The 23,244-nt window shown below is 35.9% G+C and overlaps 1 protein-coding gene across 6 annotated transcripts in view; it reads right to left on the reverse strand.

Moving 5' to 3' along the window:
• The window catches only part of COPG2 (COPI coat complex subunit gamma 2), a 201,219-nt gene that overhangs the window by 121,522 nt on the left and 56,453 nt on the right, over nt 1–23,244 (reverse strand). For all 6 annotated transcript variants that reach the window (XM_055590924.1, XM_055590925.1, XM_055590926.1 and 3 more), the window contains 6 exons: nt 12,858–12,991; nt 12,046–12,113; nt 9,526–9,714; nt 3,118–3,213; nt 2,573–2,816; nt 301–376 (listed from right to left, as the gene is read on the reverse strand). In XM_055590924.1, the coding sequence (XP_055446899.1) occupies nt 301–376; nt 2,573–2,816; nt 3,118–3,213; nt 9,526–9,714; nt 12,046–12,113; nt 12,858–12,991 (807 nt within the window). The remainder of the gene's footprint in view (nt 1–300; nt 377–2,572; nt 2,817–3,117; nt 3,214–9,525; nt 9,715–12,045; nt 12,114–12,857; nt 12,992–23,244) is intronic.

Consider the following 23,244-nt stretch of genomic DNA (forward strand, 5'->3'; position numbering starts at 1 on the left):
GTGAAAAAGCTGGTATTTTCAACTCTACACAGTGAAGTTCTTTGAAGTTGGCCTCTGCTATACTAATTGAGGCACATGTATTTAAGTCACTTTCTCAAAATCATGCATGAGAAATTAGAAGTCAAATTTTTTATGCACTTAGCACGCGCAAAATTACCAAGAGTACGGAAAACACCATTTGCCCCTGACTTACTCCATCAGCTCTACTCTTAGGCCCTATAGGCATTTGATATGGTACAATGAGGAATTATCTATTCAGTCACACGGCATTTTTTTTTTTTTTTTTTTTCTTTTAGTTACCTTTGTAGGAGTACTAGGATGCTTGGGAGAAGATTTTCATTCTGAGCCCCAAATTTTGCCAAAGCACTCACAGCAGCTATAATTGAGCATAAAATAAAACAACATGAATATTGACTTCACAGAGATAAGCAATAATTATTAAGAAAAAAATTAGAGGAGTTTCCCCATGTTCGGTTGAAATAAACTTTCACTGTTTAATCGTGAACTTCTTGTTCTTATTTCCTTGATCCATTGAAGCATAAATAGAAATAGAAAGTGGGTCCAAGAGAGCTCTGAATAAGAAAACTCTCTATGCATTGAGGAAAAAGGATCACATGTATTTTTTATACGAGCTATTCTTCAGTCTGACTCCTTACAAGGAGCCTGGTGGATTACAGTCCATGGGGTTGCAAAAGAGTGGGACACAACTTAGTGACTAAAGAACAACAAAACAAACCTCAAACAACCAGCCCCGCACACAGGGGAAAAACACCCAAAACTCTATTATTAAAATTCACTGTATCAACAAAGATTTATTCCTTACTTAACTTTTGTCAGGAGTTGTGCTAAGTGCTAAAGGTATCAAGATAAAAGATGTAGCCCCTGACCTCAAGGAGTTGTAGTTTAGTGGGAAAGACAGGTGTAAATAGATAGTTACAACATAGTAAATCCATAGTAGAACCATATCCTGGATACTATATGAGCAGAGAAAGGAACATTAAGTCAAAAATGGAGAAGACAGACAAAGAGCTCACACTTACTACCTGTACTAAAGCTTGCAGAACAAATAGAGTTAGCCAGAGGAAAAGGCAGGAAAAGAGTATTTGAGGGAAAGAGAAGTAAAAAGTAGCAAGGCCCTCAGGACGGAGAATGAAGCATGGAATGATTCTGGGACTGGATGCAGCTGAGTAAGGCTGAAGCACTGGACCTGCACTGGAGAGCAGGAGGAGACAAGTGAGAGATTAGACACAAAACAAAAATAGGTTCCAGTATAACCTCAAAATTATTATGAACAGAAGTTAAATGCAGGATGAATCTGTGTATCTGCAGCAGGGTGTGTGCTACACTAAATTTGTGAGCAGATTTTGTATGCAACGTCCATTCTGGTAGCAGAGTGGAGAATATACTGGATGTGGGTGAGCGTACAAGCAGCTGGACTAACCGGGCATCTGAAATGGATGGGAGCCTAGCAAAGCCCTCAGGAAAACTGAGAATAAAAGAGAGTGAAGAAATACATATTGAGGGGACAGAACGGACAGAACTTTGCCAGAAGGTAGATGAGAGTTAAAAAACAATGGAATAAGGTTCTAGTCTTGCAACTGAGTGGACAGTATAGATAAGGATTTCTTTTGGGATAGTTTGAATTTCAAGGTGAATTTGAAGTGCCTGGGACAGCTAAACATACAAGTTCAGGAGAGAGACATGACTACAACGCCACAGCATATCAGCAGAACTCTGAAAATGATCACAAGAATGTGGATGCTGAGACAACAACCCCCTAAAGAAAACTAACATTTTAAGGAATGGAAGAGAAGCTCTGTAAAGAAGATTGAGGAATGGTGGAAAGATGCAGGCTATTTGTGGAAACCAAGGGAAGAGAGTTTCATGAAGTGTTTAGTCAACAGCCCATCAAATTGACTGAGGTGAATAAGGATAAGAACATTAAAGTGTCTAACTTGATTTTCCAGCTAGCTTTTAAGGATTAAAAAAAAAAAAATTGCTTCAGAAGATTTTTAAGGCAGAGAGCAAGATTATAGGGAACTGAATAGAAAATGGAAAGTAAGTTCAGAGAGGCAGCTGGTAATGGCTGCTTCAAGGTTCTGTAACAGGAAATATGGTCAGTACCTAGTGAGAGACAATGAATCAAATGAAGGCCTGTAGTTTTAACAGGAGAGATTTGGACCAGTTCACATGATAAGGAGAAGGAACAATTAGAGAGAAGAAAGTAAAAAAATTCCTAAGATCTGTTCAAAAAGTCACTTACAAGCTACAGTGGGAGACAAATTTCAAAGACATTCATACTTGAGGCCTTAGCTGAAAAAAAAGGATGACACCATCAAAGTCTTCTGTCAATCTGAAGGTCAAGGGTTATTTGTCTCTGATACAAGGCTGAAATCAGGATGGAAATTGGAATACAAAGAGAAAGCTGTATATCTGAGGCCTAAGTATGCTCCAAGATCCCACCACCAAACAGACATTGCAATGTCATTTTCCAATTTCATTACCACCCCCTTGAGTTAAGTATTTCCCAATATTACCAGTTATGCTCATTATCAGTGCTCCAATTACTCACCAGCTCTGACAGCCTCATTCTCCAGGACAACCCTATTAAAAATAAAGCGGATATACTTGGAGGGGACAGGTGTTCTGGGGCCCTCTTTGCCCAACAAGTGTAGGATCTTTGTAGCCAGAACAGTGTGTTCACAGTCCTCGATGAATTCACAGAGGTGGGCTAGACCTGCCTCTTTACTCTCAGGGTTCTCTTCTACAATGTGGATTATGCAGTCCACGATGGCCCGTTTATATTCAAAGCCTCCCTGGCAAAAGAAGAAAAACTGCCATTCACTCTGAGGGCACTTTTTGGAAAAATTATTTTACTCCAAGGCTTATGATGTAACATTCAAATTTCATTTCCCTTCCCTTCTGAAAGAAACAAAAATGTCTTTTCCCTCCAAGTGGGAAAGTCAAAAGCAATACTATGTTTAGCAATAAGACAGAAGCTAGAATTGAGAATATTATTTGATAGGCAGGCTGAGATGATAAGGAAAGCTGCTTTAAACACTAGGGTATAAGAACTGAAGCGAGCAACTTCCCACAATTACAAAGCAGTCCACCTACATCGTCTCGGAGCATGTTGGAGAGGAAAGTCATCATGACGCTGTGCTTTCGAGGGTATTTCTGACAGAGAGCGCTAATTGCCTGTACAACCACGACCTGTAGAAAAACAAACAAAAAGGACATGCCCCTTGTATAATGGCTGTACAGCTACCACCTAGAGAAAAACACAGAAAGGGCGTTCGTCTTCAGAACTTTAGCTACTTAAGCATACATTCCCTCTTATTTACCACAAGCCAAGAAGGCACCATAATTAACTAAAATGACAATAATGGTTCTTTGTGAAAGAAGGTCAAAGAGGAAAGTAAAATAGAAAGAAGAGTAAAAGTGAGGTGCATTCAAGAGATCCCTCCCTTTGCTCCAAAGCAAAATAAGCTTCGAGCATATTTTAAAATTTTACATTTAAAATTTTCACAAAAGATTCATTTTGATATTTGGCAAATCTAATACAGTTATGTAAAGTTTAAAAATAAAATAAAAATTAAAAAAAAAAAAATTTTAAAGTAAACAGTAAAGATAAAAAAAACTTAAACAGACTGCTTTCCAGAGAAGAAACAGAGAAAGTCACCAAGGAACTACTTCACAAAATGGTTTCTAGGAAATTTTTACCACAATTTTAAAGACCAGTGTCAAGAAGTAAAAAGGATGTGAGACTTTTATTCTACTTGCAAACTTTATAGACTACCATAATTTCATGGATTCTGGAAAAGAACACAAGGATCCCGAATGAGAGATGAAAGACAGTTATTTACTCACAGCAAAAGCAGTAGCGAGTGTATCGGCATTTGGGGCTCAGTTTTCTGAGCCCCAATACCCACAGGATGAGGCAAAAAGGACCAGATAACACTTGAGCCCACAGTAGGCAGCATTACAGGAGAATCTGAGATATGGAACTTGAATATTTGACAGTGGGCAGTAAGCATGCCAGTCATTTATTCAGAAGGGAAACATCATCTTTATTACACTGGGCAATAAGCATGTTTGCTTTTTGCTCTATAGGGAGGACTGCCTGTCTCTTCTAGGGCTATATGGAAATCTGCCCTTTACTACTTAAGGGAGATGCTTCCATCTTTTGAGATTGGAAGAAACTCTGTACTATACAAAGGGAACACAACTGATAAAGTAGGAAACAAAAGGCAGTTAGTGTGTAATTTGCTGGGTGTGCAGAAATGCAAGAAATTTATGGAGACTGGAGAATTGTCTCCCAATAACCAGACAGTCCCAAATCTATATATGTTGTTTCAGAGCATAGAATATGAAGGGAAATAACTACAACTGTTATGAAGCAATGACATATAAACCTAATAAACACAGTATATATGCTAAAAAAAAAATTATAGATGGAAATCATTTGTGAATATTGATACAAAAATTCCAAGTGATAATTGGCTAACAGACTCCAATCCTACAGTAAGAAAATAATATCCCATGATGAAATGGAATGTATACCAAGCATGCAAGAATGGTTTGACATTAGAAAATTAATATAATTCATCAATATTAATGAGTCTAAGAAGAAAAAGAATATGGCAGAATATAGCTACATCCACAGATGCTGAAAAGCCTTTGATAAAATCCAACACTTATTTCTAATAAAAATTCTTTTTTTTTCTTTATTTTTGGCTGTGCTGGGTCTTTGTTGTGGCACATGGGCTCTTCACTGCTGTGTGTGGGCTAGTTGCAGTGAGCAGGCTTCTTGTGGTGGTGGCTTCTCTTACTGCAAAGCACAGGCTCTAGAATACATGGGCATCAGTATTTTTGGTACATGGGCTTAGTTGTTCCATGGCACATGGGATCTTAGTTCCTGGACCAGGGAACTGGATGTCCCCTGCATTGGCAGGTGGATTCTTAACCAATGGACCAGGAAAGTCCCTTAAAAATTCTTTAAAATATAAGATAGGAATGGATGGAAACTTTCATGTTATGCACACACACACACACACACACACACACACTCCCTCAATCCTGTTGGCAGCATATTACTTAATAGAGAACCCCAAGACTCATTTGCTTTAAGATCAGAAACAAGAAAACAGTGCTACTATCTTGACTATTATTTGACATTATTCTGGCACTAATTAGCCAATGTGAGTAGACAGGAGAAAACAATTGAGGAATAAAAATTAGAAAATAAAAGACAAAATCATCTTTATTTACAGATGATATAACAAAATAATGTGGAAAACTTCAGAGAGTTGATGATAAAACTAACTCAATAAAATAATTCAGCAAGGTAGCAGGTTGTAAAGTTAACATGCAAAAATAATACTACTCATACACATGAATAATAACTACTTTAGAAGATATAAAGAATAAAAGAAGATTTATAATAGAAACAACAATAAAGGACATAAGAAAGGAATTTTTAAAACATTCAAATCTAATATAAAAATACCATAAAATATTCATGAAACGCACAAAAGTAGATTTAAATTTTAAAATATCCTTTGTTCTTGGTTAGGATATCTCAACATTATTATTTATTCTCCCCTAAGAAAACTTATAAATTTAATGTGATCTCAATAAAAATGCCAATGAGATTTTTTAAACGAAGCCACTAGATGAGCTAATACTAAAGTTCAAAAGAAATATAAGCATGTAAAAACAGCTAAGGAAAATAAAGAGCTATGAGAGGAGACTCAGTTCAGTTCAGTCCCTCAGTCGTGTCCGACCCTTTGCGACCCTATGAACTGCAGCACGCCAGGCCTCCCTGTCCATCACCAACTCCAGGCATTCACTCAAACTCACGTCCATAGAGTTGGTGATGCCATCCAGCCATCTCATCCTCTGTCGTCCCCTTCTCCTCCTGCCCCCAATCCCTCCCAGGATCAGTGTCTTTTCCAATGAGTCAACTCTTCGCATGAGGTGGCCAAAGTATTGGAGTTTCAGCTTTAGCATCATTCCTTCCAAAGAACACCCAGGACTGATCTCCTTTAGAATGGACTGGTTGGATCTCCTTGCAGTCTAAGGGACTCCCAAGAGTCTTCTCCAACACCACAGTTCAAAAGCATCAATTCTTCAACTCTCAGCCTTCTTCACAGTCCAACTCTCACATCCGTACATGACCACTGGAAAAACCATAGCCTTGACTAGACGGACCTTTGTTGGCAAAGTAATGTCTCTGCTTTTGAATATGCTATCTAGGTTGGTCATAACTTTCCTTCCAAAGAGTAAGTGTCTTTTAATTTCATGGCTGCAATCACCATCTGCAGTTATTTTGGAGCCCCAAAAAATAAAGTCTGACATTGTTTCCACTGTTTCCCCACTTAGTTTTCTGAATGTTGAGCTTTAAGCCAACTTTTTCACTCTCCTCTTTCACTTTCATCATGACAGAAGACTAACAGATATTAAAACATCCTTACAAATTTTTTAAATATTTAATACAAATTTTTAAAATATTTAATTCAAATATTTAAAACAGTGTGTGGTACTGATGTATGAATAGATAAAGAGAACAACAGAATAGAACAGAAAGCCTCCAAACAGACACAAGTATTAATACATATGGAACTTTAGTATATGGTAAAAGTGATATCTCAGATACTGGGCAAAGACAGCCCTTTAAATAAAATTGGGGGGTGGTGGACAACTGGATAGTCATTGGAAAACTGTAAGATCCATTTCTCATTCTACATAAATATAATAATAAAACCTAATAGATCATATATTTAATATGAAATTATACATATACTAGAAGAAAACATGGGTGAATTCTTCCCCCCCCTCCACGGGTGAACTGTTATTACTCAAAAGCCCAATGCAGTAAAAGAAAAGATCAACAAATTTGCATAAAAATTAAAAACTTGTGCATGACCGAAGTATCATGAGAATAATCAAAGGACAAATGACAAATTGGGATAAAACATCATAACACATTTCACAGTTAAAGAACTAATATCCCTAACATACAAAAAACTTTAATAAAGGAAACAAAAGACCAAAAACCCTACAGAAAATTAGAAAAAGACACGAGCAGACAATATTCAAAAAGAAATTAAATGATCTTTAAAAATATGAAAGGATGTTTATCTTCCCTCATAATAAGAGAAATTCAAGTTAAAACTACACTGAGATACCCTTTCTAGTCCATCTGGTTGGAAAAACTTCAAAATACAATATATGTACTCTACTAGTGAGGGTATGGGGAAACAGGCTGGTAGAATTTAACATTCTCTAAAACTACATACTTATCTACTCTTCAGCCTAGCATATGAACTTCTAGAAATCTACCCTCAGGACACACCACCAAATTTCAAGACAACATAGATATAAGTTTGTCCACTGCAGCATTATCTGTAATCACAGAATATTGCAAAGTATCCAAACGTTCACACATAGGAGATGCATTCAATAAACTACAGTACAAAATGAACTTCATAACCTCCCAAGGTTTCCCAAAGATTCAAAATGTCTACTTGAATACACAGGCTAAGTTGGTTTTTTAAAAGTAGGTAAATACTAGAAGAGAGTAAATAGGGTCAGTTATACCTCTTGACTGAGAATTAAATAAAAATGAAGGAATAAAATCTTTTAACTTTAATTCATCTAACTAAAATTTATTGCTACTTTGATTTTCTTTGACACATTCTCACCAGTTCTACTCAACACTGTATTGGAAGTCCTAGCCATTTTAATAAGACAAGGAAAAAAAGGAAAGGTATTTGAACTGGAAATGAAGTATCTATTCACAATAACATGATTATTTACATAAAACAATCCTAAGGGATGTATATAACAACTACTAGAACTAATAAGGGAACTCAAAAAAAAGGGAACTTAGCAAGAATATTGAGTTATGGGAAAGTTAAAAAAAAAAAGTATTTTTAATATAATACTAGTAGAAACAATGAAATAGAAATGTTAATAAAATGGATTTTTAAAAGCATAAAATATTTAGATATTAATTTAACAAAAGACGTGCAATACCTCTAGAGTAAATGCTATGAAACATTGCTCAGATAAATTAAAGAAGACCTAAATAAAGGGAGCGATTTGCCATATTCATGAACTGAAGAATAATTATTAAGCTGTTAGCTTTCCCCAAATTGATTATAGATTTAACACAACTCCAATCGTAATCTTGGAAGGCTTTGTTTTACAGAAATTATAATCTGATTGTAAATTTTATATGGAAAGCAAAGGAATAAAATATTACAAAAAATGAAAAAGTTGGCAGACCACACATTTAAGAGGTACCATGAAGCTACATTAATTGATATAGTCTGATACTGGCATAGGACCAACAAATAGCTCCACAGAATGTGATAAGCATCCCAGAAACATACCTGCAATTATATGTGTATCTGCTTTTTAGACAAAGATGTCAAGCACTCCAGTGGGGAAAGAAATGTTTTAAATTATGCTGGAATAACTGGAAATCACAATGGAAAAAAACCTGAACTTACACACAAATATTAATTCAAGTTGGATCACAGACCAAAATGTAAAAGCTAAAACTGTAAAACATTCACAATAAAAAATGGCAAAGTATCTTGAAGACTTAGACAAACGTTTTTGAGGACACAGAAAGCAATAACTGGGAAAGAAAAAAAATAATAAATGAGACTTCATGAAACTTAAAGCTTTTGTTCATCAAAAGACACTATTAAGAACAGAAAAGTGCAGCCACTATGGAGAACAGTGTGGAGATTCCTTAAAAAACTGGAAATAGACATGCCTTATGATCCAGCAATCCCACTGCTGGGCATACACACTGAGAAAACCAGAAGGGAAAGAGACACGAGTACCCCAATGTTCATCGCAGCACTGTTTATAATAGCCAGGACATGGAAGCAACCTAGATGTCCATCAGCAGATGAATGGATAAGAAAGCTGTGGTACATATACACAATGGAGTATTATTCAGCCATTAAAAAGAATACATTTGAATCAGTTCTAATGAGGTGGATGAAACTGGAGCCTATTATACAGAGTGAAGTAAGCCAGAAAGAAAAACACCAATACAGTATACTAACACATATATATGGAATTTAGAAAGATGGTAACAATAACCCTGTGTACGAGACAGCAAAAGAGACACTGATGTATAGAACAGTCTTATGGACTCTGTGGGAGAGGGAGAGGGTGGGAAGATTTGGGAGAATGGCATTGAAACATGTAAATATCATGTATGAAATGAGTTGCCAGTCCAGGTTCGATGCACGATACTGGATGCTTGGGGCTGGTGCACTGGGACGACCCAGAGGGATGGAATGGGGAGGGAGGAGGGAGGAGGGTTCAGGATGGGGAACACATGTATACCTGTGGCGGATTCATTTTGATATTTGGCAAATCTAATACAGTTATGTAAAGTTTAAAAATAAAATAAAATTAAAAAAAAAAAAAAAAAGAACAGAAATGTTATGGTGAGCCAGAGACTTGGAGAAAACATGGTCATATTTAAACTCCTACCTTGAACTCATCTGAGATTTCAGACACAAAGGATGATATCTGCTTCATAAGCCTGTCCACACTGCTCTCACTTCCTGTTTTGAGAAGCGTAGTAATGGCCAGGGTAGCAATGCTTCTGTTTGAGTCTGTGATCAAGTTTTCTAGGTCCAGATTGCAGGCAGTAACAGCAGAGGGGTGCTTCATTGCCACCTTGTCGAACGGCAAGAAAAAAAATTAAGCAAACTGCTACTAATAAAGACCAGAATTTTAAAAAATAAAAGGAAAATATGAATTTTATTTAATGTAAATGGCTTTTAAAAATCTAAATGAAACAGCATAATTAAAAAATAATTATTTCAAGATGAATGCTTCAGATTAATAAAGTATGCTATATTATTTGATAAATGATTAACTGCTAGTTATAGTACTGCATAGCACTTTATCTTCACAGGTTTCTATAACCTTTATAACAATATCATAGTCTGTCTTTTACTACAGTTGGACTGTTTCTCCTCATAGTACATGTGTTTATAGTTATCTATTCTACTAGATGTTAGGATCTCTGAGAGTAGGAACTAGAATGATAAACATTGCTCAAAGATATTTAAACTTAGTATCACTTACAACACTTGTGGTATTTAAGCAAGCAAACTCCAGCCAAATTGGATTGGACATGGTCACTAAAACATGTCTGTCATTGACCTGATTCTTTGCTTTTTACTGATGATGTTCACCTCTCTGCCTAACCCAGTACTGGTATAGAATCCTTTACCATACAATGCTAAAATTCTGAAAACTCAGCAAAGTACTGGCATCAAAATTCACTTCACAGCAAAACATGACCCAAACTAATGTAAGACTAACCTAGATAGCATATTCAAAAGCAGAGACATTACTTTGCCAACAAAGGTCCGTCTAGTCAAGGCTATGGTTTTTCCAGTGGTCATGTATGGCTGTGAGAGTTGGACTGTGAAGAAGGCTGAGCGCTGAAGAACTGATGCTTTTGAACTGTGGTGTTGGAGAAGACTCTTGAGAGTCCCTTGGACTACAAGGAGATCCAACCAGTCCATTCTAAAGGAGATCAGTCCTGGGTGTTCTTTGGAAGGAATGATGCTAAAGCTGAAACTCCAATACTTTGGCCACCTCATGCGAAGAGCTGACTCACTGGAAAAGACTCTGATACTGGGAGGGATTGGGGGCAGGAGGAGAAGGGGACGACAGGGATGAGATGGCTGGATGGCATCACCGACTCGATGGACGTGAGTTTGAGTGAACTCCGGGAGTTGGTGATGGACAGGGAGGCCTGGCGTGCTGCAGTTCATGAGGTCGCAAAGAGTCGGACACGACTGAGCAACTGAACTGAACTGAAGTATTAATTTATTCCAGTTATTGAGGACAGTCATATATATAAAGCAGAAATATTAACGTGTCTGTGTCTAATTGCTCCAGGCACAAAGGGGTTAGTTAGTATTAATTTAAGAGAGGGCATGATATTACCTCTCTAAAATTCAAAAATTGGTGAGTTCTCAGATACATTTGGCTGCAAGATTATAGATGAAGAAATGTACACCTATATCAACTCTTCAAAATACAATTCATATTGTTCTATAAAAGCTTCTTCCTTGGCTGCTCTAATTTCTCTCTTCTCCAATTGTTCATACAATTAATTTATAATCTACTGTAATCTAGTGTAATAATGTATGTAACTACATTAGATCAGTCTTCTATAATATTAAACTTTCATTTAAAATTTTTATAGTTATTTAATTCATTCTGTGCTTTGCACTGTATCCTCCAGATTTACGCTGTCCAATATGGTAGCCAATAACCACACGTGACTACTAAGCATTTGAAATATGACTATTCCAAATTGAGGTATGCTGTAAATACAAAATAAACTAAATGGCAAAGACTTAGTATGAAAAGCTAGAAGGTAAAAATGTATCAATACACAGTCAGTATAAAATTATATTTTTTAAACATGATGGTAAATAAGATGTATTATTAAAATCAATCTCATCATAAAAAAACTTAATGTGGCTACAATAAAATGTAAAATTACACAAGTGACTCATATAAATGTTTCTACTGGATAGTGTTGCTATAGACCAGTCTTGTCCAAGAAAACTTTCTGCAGTGATGGAAATATTTTATATATGCAGTGTCTAATATGATAGTCAATAACAACACATGGGTATTGAGCACGTGAAGTGCGACTACAATGACTGAGGAACTGAATTTTTAAATTTTTATTTAATTATAATTAACTTAAATGGAAACAGCCACTTATGGCTAATGTCTGTCATATTGGATGGTATGGCTCTTGAATGTAAAATGCTTAAAGTCAGAAATGAATTATAATCCTTAATTGAATAATACTACCTATGGCCATATATGTAAGGCCACAAATGCAGGTGAGGTGCTACGAAGTGAAGCCCATAAATCATATCTACTCACTTTGGACAGAAAGCCAAATGCTTCAATTTAATGTTTCTGAATGAAACACTGATAGAAAACAGTAGTTAGAAAAGGAACCCCTACCTTGTTCAAGGTCCTCACAGCTGCATATCTCAAAGCTGGCTTAGGAGAACTACAGAAAAGCTGAAGAACTAGGAAAGAAAAAGGGTCACTGTTAATATAGCTCATTTCAACATTTAGCATATTTCTGAAAATATAGCACATGAAGAATCATATTAAAAATACACATAAGGAAATTAGATCATAGCATCAAAAATTCACATAAAAATATACCGTCAAAACTAGAAAAAGTACTTTTTGTTGAGTTATAAAAACTTTAAATATAGGAAACAAAGTTTATTCTTTTTCCTAAAAAATTAATATACCCATTAATATCTGAACTTAAAGAATAGGAATATTTATAGTTATAAGAGAAAATGGGCTTTTTAAACATGAAAGAAAACTTAATTTACTTGTTTTTTTTACTTTTTTCTAAGTAAAATCTTAAATGTTCTGAATATTAGGAAATAACTTCAGAAAGAGAAGTATAGTCACCCTTCCACATCTGCTGGGACCCCTGGCAGATACCCAAATCTGGGGATGCTAAAGAACCTTATAGAAAATCGTGTAGTACATTCAGCCCTTGGTATCTGCAGGTTCCACATCTAAGGATTCAATCAACCATGAATCAATCTGGTTGAATCAATAGGATGTAGAACCAAGGATATGAAAGTACAACTATAATTAAAGTACCAAAATAAATAATCTACATATCAGAATGGAAAGGCTATATATATATACAGAGCTAAGGTTCAAAAATACCTATTCTGCAGACCTATGGAACTTAAAAAAAATAAGACTATAAACTAAAGCCAGTTATCAAATATACAACCAACCTGAAACAGCAGGTGCCAACTCCCTTGCAGTACAGTTAGGAAGATGGATGATAGCTGAAGCAGCTTCATAAATGACCATTTCATGTTTATTTCGCAAGCAGCTCTCAATGAAATCAAAGATTGGACTTTCATGGCTAACAATAAATAGACATGGGCCATAATTAGACATCATAAAGAACAGAGGCAATGTGCACAGTGGTTAAAAGCACAGACAGAATGAGAAGCACTTTGGAAATATGAACAAAGGACCTCTGAAAATCCACCACTCCATAAAATCAATGAGAATACTAGTGTAAATTTCAACAGTCCAGGTTCGATGCACGATACTGGATGATTGGGGCTGGTGCACTGGGACGACCCAGAGGGATGGAATGGGGAGGGAGGAGGGAGGAGGGTTCAGGATGGGGAACACATGTATACCTGTGGCAGATTCATTTTGATATTTGGCAAAACTAATACAATTACGTAAAGTTTAAAAATAAAATAAAATTAAAAAAAACAAACAAACAAAACTTTTTCAGCACTTTAGAAAATAGCCAAAGGCTTGCAACAATCCTAGAAATATTTATTCAAGATGAATTGCTGGATTTTCATGAGAACAGTAAGCTTTCCAGTATTTTGTTTGCTATCTGTGCTCAGTCACTTCAGTCGTGCCCAACTCTTTGCCACCCTATGGACCGTAGCCTGCCAGGCTCCTCTGTCCATGCAATTCTCCAGGCAAGAATACTGGAGTGGGTTGCCATGTCCTCCTCCAGGGGATCTTCCCAAACTAGGGATTGAATCTGCATCTCTTATGTCTCCTAGCATTGGCAGGATGGTTCTTTACCACTAGCGCCACCTGGGAGGCCCTTGTATTCTGGTATTTTAACTTGCTCTACTTCATGCACTCTTCCCAGCTTCATGGTAGCCTTGAAAAGCAGGGCCTCAGAACCATACTAGCTCTGAAAGCCAGCAGCCTAATAGCCACTGAATGGGGCAGATGAATCTGGAGCACCATCAAAAGACCTGTCCCTAGACCACAGTCACAACTTGACCTGATGCTCCCTAAAATAGCCCCATTCATGAAGCTAATCTTCCCCTCCCCCCCTAGTGGGGGAACATGCCACACAGCATTGGGATCTCAGTTCACCAAACAGGGACTGAACCCATGTCATCTGTAGTAGTAGCATGGAGTCCTAACCACTGGACTGCCAAGGAACTCCCCAAAGCTAATTTTTATCTCATCTCACTCAGATGTCATTCAGTGAGGGAGGTCCTATCCCCAGGAGATCTGTCTCCCCAAAATCAGCAGCAATTGCTGAACACTGCAGTGCCACAGGCAGTGACTCTAGTGGGGCAAACAAGAAATTGGCCCAAAAAACACAAAAAGAAAGTGTAAGAAAGGAGACACCCGCTTCTGACATACTCCTAGGATCTAGAAGGCTGTGCAAATACCCAGGAAATTTCTGACAGAGCTTGAGCCTCTCACTCATACTTGACTTTGTTTCTGCACAATTAGGAAGGGAAGGCTAAGACAGAGTTATGAACTGCCAGATCATGGAAGGCATGCTCCAACACACAAAGTGCCCACTGATAAAAAGATGGGAGATATGTTGGTCAAAAGCATTTAAAAAAAAATCTGTGAAATTATTATCCTAACACTCAGTTAATCAAGTAGAGACTTCAGTAGGGATAAAGAATGACAGAGAGTAAGGACCACAGAATTACTTCTGGAAAGTCACTAAACAACAACAACAAGCAAACCCCAAGGACGGAGAAGGGGGAAGTAAGATTGCCAGTTACCACAGTATATTAAATATCCAGTTTTTGACAAAAATGTTATGACACACACAAAGAAATAGTGAGATATGGCCCATATATACAGGAAAAAAGCAGTAGAAATTACTCAAGGGAGCCCAGATGTTGGATTTACTAGGCAAAAACCCTAAGTCAACTAATATAAATATGTTCAAAGAAGCAAAGGAAACCATATCTAAAGAATTAAAAGGAATTTAACAATTACAGGCATGACAGTCATGCTTCACCCAAAGGAGATTATCAAAAAAGGAAAAAAAAAAAAGTGCCAGATAGAAACTCTGGATTTAGAACAGTGTATAACTAGAATAAAAAATTCAAATCTGCTTGGATAAAAAAATAAGAACCTACAACATAATGCCTACAAGACATTCACTTTAGGATGAAAGACACACACAGACTGAAAGTGAGGCATGAAAAAAGATTTCATGCAAATGGAAACAACAGGAAAGTAGGGGTTAGTTAGTTCAGTTGCTCAGTTGTGTCCGACTCTTTGCGACCCCATGAATCGCAGCATGCCAGGCCTCCCTGTCTATCACCAACTCCCGGAGTTCACTGAGATTCACGTCCATCGAGTCAGTGATGCCATCCAGCCATCTCATCCCTGTCGTCCCCTTCTCCTCCTGCCCCCAATCCCTCCCAGCATCAGAGTCTTTTCCAGTGAGTCAACTCTTCACATGAGGTGGCCAAAGTACTGGAGTTTCAGCTTTAGCATCATTCCTTCCAAAGAAATCCCAGGGCTGATCTCCTTCAGAATGCACTGGTTGGATCTCCTTGCAGTCCAAGGGACTCTCAAGAATCTTCTCCAACACCACAGTTCAAAAGCATCAAAAGTAGGGGTAGCAATATTCATATCAGACAAAATGGACTTTAAAACAAACTCTATAAAGGAAGACAAAGGAGGACACTATAAAATGATAAAGGGATTAATACAACAGACATAAAGGGAGAAATTAACAGGAATACAGTAAGAGCAGGAGACTTTACCATCCCACTGACATCAATTAACAGATCTTTCAAGACAGAAAAGTAATAAGGCAAGAGAGATCCTAAATGGCACAAGAGAATGGATGTACTTAATTGATATCTACAGGATATTTCATCCCCCTTCAAAAAAAAAAAAAAAAAAAAGAAAAAACAAAGAAATACACACTCTTTTCAAGTGGTCATGGAACATTCTCTAGGATAGACTATATACTAGAACAGAAAACAAGTCTCAACTTATTTAAGACAACAGAAATTATTTTAAGCATCTTTTCTGCCCACAACAGGATGAAACTAGAAATCAACCACAGAAAGAAAAAGGGGGAAAAAGAACAATTACATGAAGACTAAACAGCATCCTACTAGAAAAACCAATAAGTCAACGAGGAAATCAGAAAATATTTCAAGACAAATGACAGTGAAAAACACAACCTTACAAAAATCTACAGGATGCAGCAAGAGTAGTTCAAAGAGGGAAATTCATGATACAGGCCTTTCTCAAGAAATAAGTAAAACCTCAAATAATCTACCCTACCACCTAAAAGAACTTGGGGAAAAAAGAATAAACAAAACCCAAAGTCATCAGAAGGAAGGAAATAATAAAGATTAGAGAGGAAATAAATAAAACAGAGATTAAAACAATATAGGAAGTATTGATTAAACCAAGAGTCGGTTTTTTGAAAAGACAAACAAAATAAATAAGCCTCTAGCCAAGATAACCAAGAAAAAGAGATGATCCAAATAAACAAAATAAGAAATGAGCAATAACAACCAATATCACAGATATGCAAAAAAACATAAGAAAATACTATGAACAAACCAACAGTTTGAACAACCAAGATGAAATAGGTTTTAGAAACACACAGTCAGCCAAAATTGAATCAAGAAGAAACATAATTTGAACAGACCAATCATTAGAAGTGAAATCAAATCTGTAATAAAAAAACAAACCAAAAAACTCCCTGCAAAAAAAAAGTCCAGAACTGGATGGCTTCACTGGGGAATTCTACCAAACATACAAAGAGGAATTTATCTATCCTTCTCAAATTATTCCAAAAGATTTAAGAGGAGGGAACATTCCCAAAGTCATTCTATGATGATTCACCCTGATACCAAAAACAAACAAAAACACTACAAAAAAGAAAATTACAAGCCAACATCTTTGACAAATAAAGATGGAAAAATCCTCAATAAAATTTAAGCAACCCAATAATACATATAAAAGAGCATATACCATAGTCAAGTTGGATTCATTCCAGAGTCACAAAGATGGTTCAACACATGCAAATCAATGTGATATACCACATCAACAAAGAAAAAGACGAAAACCACATGATCATCTCAACAGAAGTAAAAAAGGCATTTGATAAAATTCAGCATCAATCCACGATAAAAACTCTCACTAAAGTGGGTAGAGAGGGGATACATTTCAACATAAAAATCATTTATGACAAACCCACAGCCAACATAATACTCAACAGTGAAAAGCTGAAAGTCTTCCTGCTAAATTCTAAAACAAGATAAGGATGCCCACTCTCACCACCACTATTCAACATAATATTGGAAATCCTAGCCACAGCAATCAGACAAGAAAAAGAAAAAGTAACCAAATTTGAAAGAGGTAAAACTGTCATTCTATGCAGATGACATGATATTCTATATAAAAAACCCTAAAGACTCCACACAAAAACCATTAGAATAAATGAATTCATCAAGGTAGCAGAGTACAAGATTAATACACAGAAAACGGCTGCATTTCTTTACAGTAACAATGAAATATCAGAAAGTTAAAAAAAAATTGTTTAAAATCACATTAAAAAAAGAAACACCTGGGAATAAACCTAACCAAGGAGGTAAAAGAACTATGTGCTGATAACTCTAAAACACTGATAAAGAAAACTGAAGATGACTCACAGAATTGGAAAGATATTCCATACTGTTGGATTGGAAGAATTAATATTATTAAAATGACCATACTACCCAAAGCAATCTACAGATTTAAGGCAATCTCTATCAAATTCTCCATGACATTTTTCACAGAACTAGAATAATAATCCTAAAATTTATAAGGCACCACAAAAGGTCCAGAATTGGCAAAGCAATTCTGAAAAAAAAGAACAAAGTTGGAGGTATAATCTTCCCAGACTTCAGACAATACTACAAAGCTACAGTAATCAAAATAGTGTGGGATCTGCATAAAAACAGACATACAGATCAAGAGAACAGAATAGAGAGAATAGAAATAAACCCATACAATTAATCTTCAGCAAAGGAGGCAAGAATATACAATGGAGAAAAGACAGTCTCTTCAGCAAGTGGTGCTGGGAAAGCTGGACAGCTACATGTAAATCAATGAAATCAGAACACTCTTTCACACAACATACAAAAATAAACTCAAAATGGTTTAAAGACACATAAGAATACCATAAAGTTCCCAGAAGACAAGAAAACATTCTCTGACATGTAGCGTAGCAATATTTTCTTAGACCTGTCTCCCAAGGTAAAAGAAATAAAAGCAAAAACAAACAAATGGGACCTAATCAAACTTAACAGATTCTGCACAGCAAAGAAGCCCACAAAATGAAAAGACAACCTATAGGGGTCTTCCCTGGCTGTCCAGTGGTTAAGAATATACCTTCCAATGCAGGAGACACAGGTTCAAACTCTGGTCAGGGAACTTAGAACCCACATGCCACAGGACAACTAAGCTTACAATGCCACAGCTAGAGAGCCCACGGACCACAACTAGAGAGCCCATGCACTGAAATGAAGACCCAGCACAGTCCCAAAAAAAAAAAAAAAAAAGCTATTAAAACAAACAAAAGGACAACTTACAGAATGTGAGAAAATATTTGCAAACAACGTGACTGACAACAGGTTAATTTCCAAAATATACAAAGAGCTCATACAACTCAATATCAAAAAAAATAGAAAAATTTAAAAATGGACATAAGACCTAAATAAACATTTCTCTAAAGAAAACATACAGATGAACAACATGCATATGAAAAGATGGTCAAAATCAGTAATTAGAGAAATGCAAATAAAAATCACAGTGAGGGGGACTTCCCTGGTGGTCCAGTGGTTTTAAGAATCCACCCTGCATTGCAGAGGACGCAGGCTTGATCCTGGTTAGGGAACTAAGATCCCACATGCCTTTTAGGGCAACTAAGCTTGTGCACTGCAGCTACTGAGCCTGTGCACTCCAGAGCCTGAGCACCACAGCTAGAGAGCCCATGTGCTGCAACTACTGAGCCTGTGCACTCCACAGCCCACTTGCCTCAACTAGAGAGCCTGCAGACCACAACTAGACCACCGCAACGAAAGATCTCACATGATACAACATAGATCCCACGTGCTACAACTAAGACTGGATGTGACCAAATAAATACTTTTATTAAAAAAACACAATGAGGTATCGACTTACACCAAAGATCTACACAGACACACCACAGTCAAAGTGCGAAAGGCATAAGACAGAAGAATGACAGAAGCAAGATAAAAGCTACTCAACACCTTGCAGAGTTGCGGTACAATATAATTATTGGCTTTTCATCTTAAACAATGGAATAGAGAATCCATATTCAAAGTGCTGAAATTAAAAAAAATCAGAATGGCTATCATCCAAAAGTCTATAAATAGTAAGTGCTGGAGAGAATGTGGAGAAAAGGGAACCCTCTAACACTGTTGGTGAGAATGTAAACTGGTGCAATCTCTAGGGAAAACAGTACGGAGGCTCCTTAAGAACTAAAAATAGAGCTACCAATTGATTTGGCAATCTTACTTTTGGGCACACAACCAGAAAAGACAAAAACTCTAACTTGAAAAGACACATGCAGCCCAGTGTTCACAGCAGCACAATACAACAACCAAAACATGGGAGCAACGTGAATGTTCAACAACAGATGATGGATAAAGAATGTGTATATAAACATACATATATATTAATACACACACACAATGGACTACACACACACACACACACACAATGAACTATATAACTCAGCCATAAAAAAAGAGTGAATAATGTACTGTACACCTGAAACTCACACAGTACTGTAAATCAACAATACTCAATTAAAAAAAAGAGTTCAGAAACAATTTAAAAAAAATTAAAACCTGCACTCCAACAGCTGATTTGTACCTACAGTAGAAAAAGTAAACTTGAAGACAGGTTAAACTGAGATAATCCAGCTAAGGAAAATAAAGAATGAAGGAACAAAAAACAAACAAACAAAAAAACAGAGCCTTAGAAACCTGTGGAATATGATCACGTGTATCAACATTTTCATGATAGAAATGCCAGAAGGAAAGGGGAGAGACAAAGGAGCAAAAGGAATATCCTGAGAAATAATGACCAAAAACACCCAATATTTGTTTAAAATATTAATGTACACACTTGAGAAGCTCAACAAATCCCAAGTAGGAAAAATACAAAAAGATCTACACACAGACACACAACAGTCAAAGTGCCAAAGACATAAGACAAAATAAGGACAGCAGCAAGATAAAAGCTACTCATCACACTGTAGAGAAGAGCTACAATATAATTACTGGCTTTTCACCTTAAACAATGGAATAGAAAATCCATATTCAAAGTGCTGAAGTAAAAAAATAAAAATTCTCTATCCAGCAGAACTATGATCTAAAAATGAAGATTAAAAAAGGACATTCTCAGATAATCATGCCTAAGACAATGCATTGCTAACATATCTGATGTTATAAAAAAAATACTAAATGAAGTCTGTTAAACTGAAAGACTGACTCCAAACAATGACATGAATAATCAAGGAGATATAAAGAGCACTAGAAATGATAAATATGTGAGTTAATATAAATGATTCTGTAAATTTTTTTTAATTTTTCTTAACTAAAGGACATAAAATTGTATAAAACAATTATAACACTGTATGTTGGATTTATAATGTATATACAAGTAATATACATGACAATAATAGCAAATAGGAGCAAGGAGAGAACAGAACTACACTGGAGCTAAGATTCTATATCTTACTAAAATTAAATTAGTCCTAATCTGAAGTAGATTGTGGAAAATTAAAATGCATATTTTAATTCCAAGAGAAACAACTTTTAAAAAAGTAAAAATACTGACAGAGGAATTAAAGGATACTGAAAATATTAACACAAAAGAAGGAAAAGAAGAAGAGAGGAACAAAAAAGGAGACTTCTATAGAACAAACAGCAAAATAGCAAAGCTTAAATACAATCATATCAATAATTATATTAAATGTGAATGGTCTAAACATTCCAACAAGACAAAGATTGCCAGATATGATGAAAAAAAAGCAGACTCAAACTATGTGTTGCTTACAAGAGACATGCATCAGGTTCAAAGACACAAATGAGATGAAAGTAAAATGATGGGAAACGATATGCTATGCAAACTAATCATACAAGATCAAGGGTGGCTATATTAAAATCAGACAAGCAGAATTTAAGAAAAAATATTACAAGAGATAAAAAGAGGTATTTCATAATGAGAAACTGCTCATTACAGTAGATTGATAAAACAATGATAAACATATACAAACTTAACAACAAAGCCTCAAAATATACGAAGCAAAGCTTAACACAAAAGGAGAAATATATCATTTAACAATAGCTAGAGTTGTCTAGGAGAAGTCAATGGCACCCCACTCCAGTAGTCTTGCCTGGAAAATCCCATGGATGGAGGAGCCTGGTAGGCTGCAGTCCATGGGGTCGCTAGGAGTCAGATACGACTGAGCGACTTCACTTTATTTTTTCACTTTCATGCATTGGAGAAGGAAATGGCAACCCACTCCAGTGTTCTTGCCTGGAGAATCCCAGGGACGGTGGAGCCTGGTGGGCTGCCGTCTATGGGGTCACACAGAGTCGGACACGACTGAAGCGACTTAGCAGCAGCAGCCAGCAGAGATGTCTAAACCTACCTGATAGTTGATAGAACACCTAAATAAAATCATTAAGGATATAAAAGACTTGAACAATTTAATCACTCAACTCAACCCACAACATTCAACCCAGTGACTGTAATATATACATTCTTTTCGAGTGCATATGGACAGTTCTCAAAGACTTTAAATGCCAGTCATAAAACAAGTCTGAATACATTTAAAAGGACAGAAATCATCAAAATATATTCCTCCAAAACAACTGAATTAAATAATACATGATCAGAAAATCAATCAAGGAAATACTCAATATTTAGAATTAAAAAACCCATTTCTAACTAACCCATGGGTCAAGAATAAATCAAATGAAAAACAAGAAAACATCTGAAACAGAATGACAACAAAAACATAACAAACCAAAATGTATAAGATGTAGCTAAAACAATGCTTCAAGGGAAATTTATAGCTGCAAACATCTGTACCAGAAAAGAAGCAGCTCTCAAATCAATAACCTAAGTATCTACAATAAAGAAATTAGAAAAAGAAGAGTAAACCAAGTACAGAGTAAGGAGAAAGAAAGTAAATAATAAAGATCAGAGCAGAGATCAATGGACAAGAATGCAAAAATATAGTAATAAAAAATAATCAATGAAACACAAAGTTAGTTCTTTGTAAAAATTCAAAAAAATTGACAAACTTTTAGCTAGACTAAAGAACAAAATAAAACAGAAGGTATACAAATTACCAAAATCAGGAATGAAGTAGAGAACAATACTACTGACCCTAAAGAAATTTAAATGATTGTAAGAGAATATTATGAACAACTATATGCCAACAAACTTAGATGAAATGCCAAAATACCTAAATATACCAAACTACAAAACCTGACTTACAAAGAAAATATAGAATCTAAACAGAACTATGAGTTAGTTATTTAAAATCTTCCCTCAAAAAGAGCAGAGGTCACAACAGCTTCACTGGCTAATTCTATCAAATATTTAAAGAAATAATATCAATCTTTCACAAACTCTTTTAGAACATAAGTGAGGGTAAAATATTTCCCAACAAATGATGTGATGCCAGTATTACCTGATTAACAAAGCCTGACAAATTCTCACAAGAAAACAACAGACCAATATCCCTCCTGACACAGACATATAGCTCTTTAATAAAATATCAGCTAACTGAATCCACCAATATTTTAAAAGAATTATAAACCATAATCAAGAACAAAAATTGATTTAACATCAGAAAATCTAATTTATGTTACATACCAAATTAATAATGAAAGGGACAGAAACCACTGATCATCTTCATAGATTTAAAAAAAATCAACAAAATCTAATATCCACTCATGATAAATACTCTGAAGAAAACTAAAGATTGAAGAGAATGCCCACAAGCTGATAAAAGGCATCTTCAAAAAAGCTATGGTTAACATCATGCTTAATGCTTTCTCCTTAAGATTAGGGACAAGGCAAGCTTACCTGCTTTCACCACTTCTACTCAACATTGTACTGAAGGTTCAAGATGATATAATTAGGAAAAAATTAAAAACATCTAGTTTGGAAAGAAAGAAAACTGTCTTTGTTCTCAGATGACACAATCCTGTACATGAAAATCCCAAGGAATATCACACACACACACACACACACACACACACAAATACACAAGTGGAATTAATAAATGACCATAGCAAGGTTGCTGCTGCTGCTGCT

The sequence above is a fragment of the Bubalus kerabau genome, chromosome 8 (genome assembly GCF_029407905.1).
Source record: "Bubalus kerabau isolate K-KA32 ecotype Philippines breed swamp buffalo chromosome 8, PCC_UOA_SB_1v2, whole genome shotgun sequence".
NCBI classification, from domain to species: domain Eukaryota; kingdom Metazoa; phylum Chordata; class Mammalia; order Artiodactyla; family Bovidae; genus Bubalus; species Bubalus kerabau.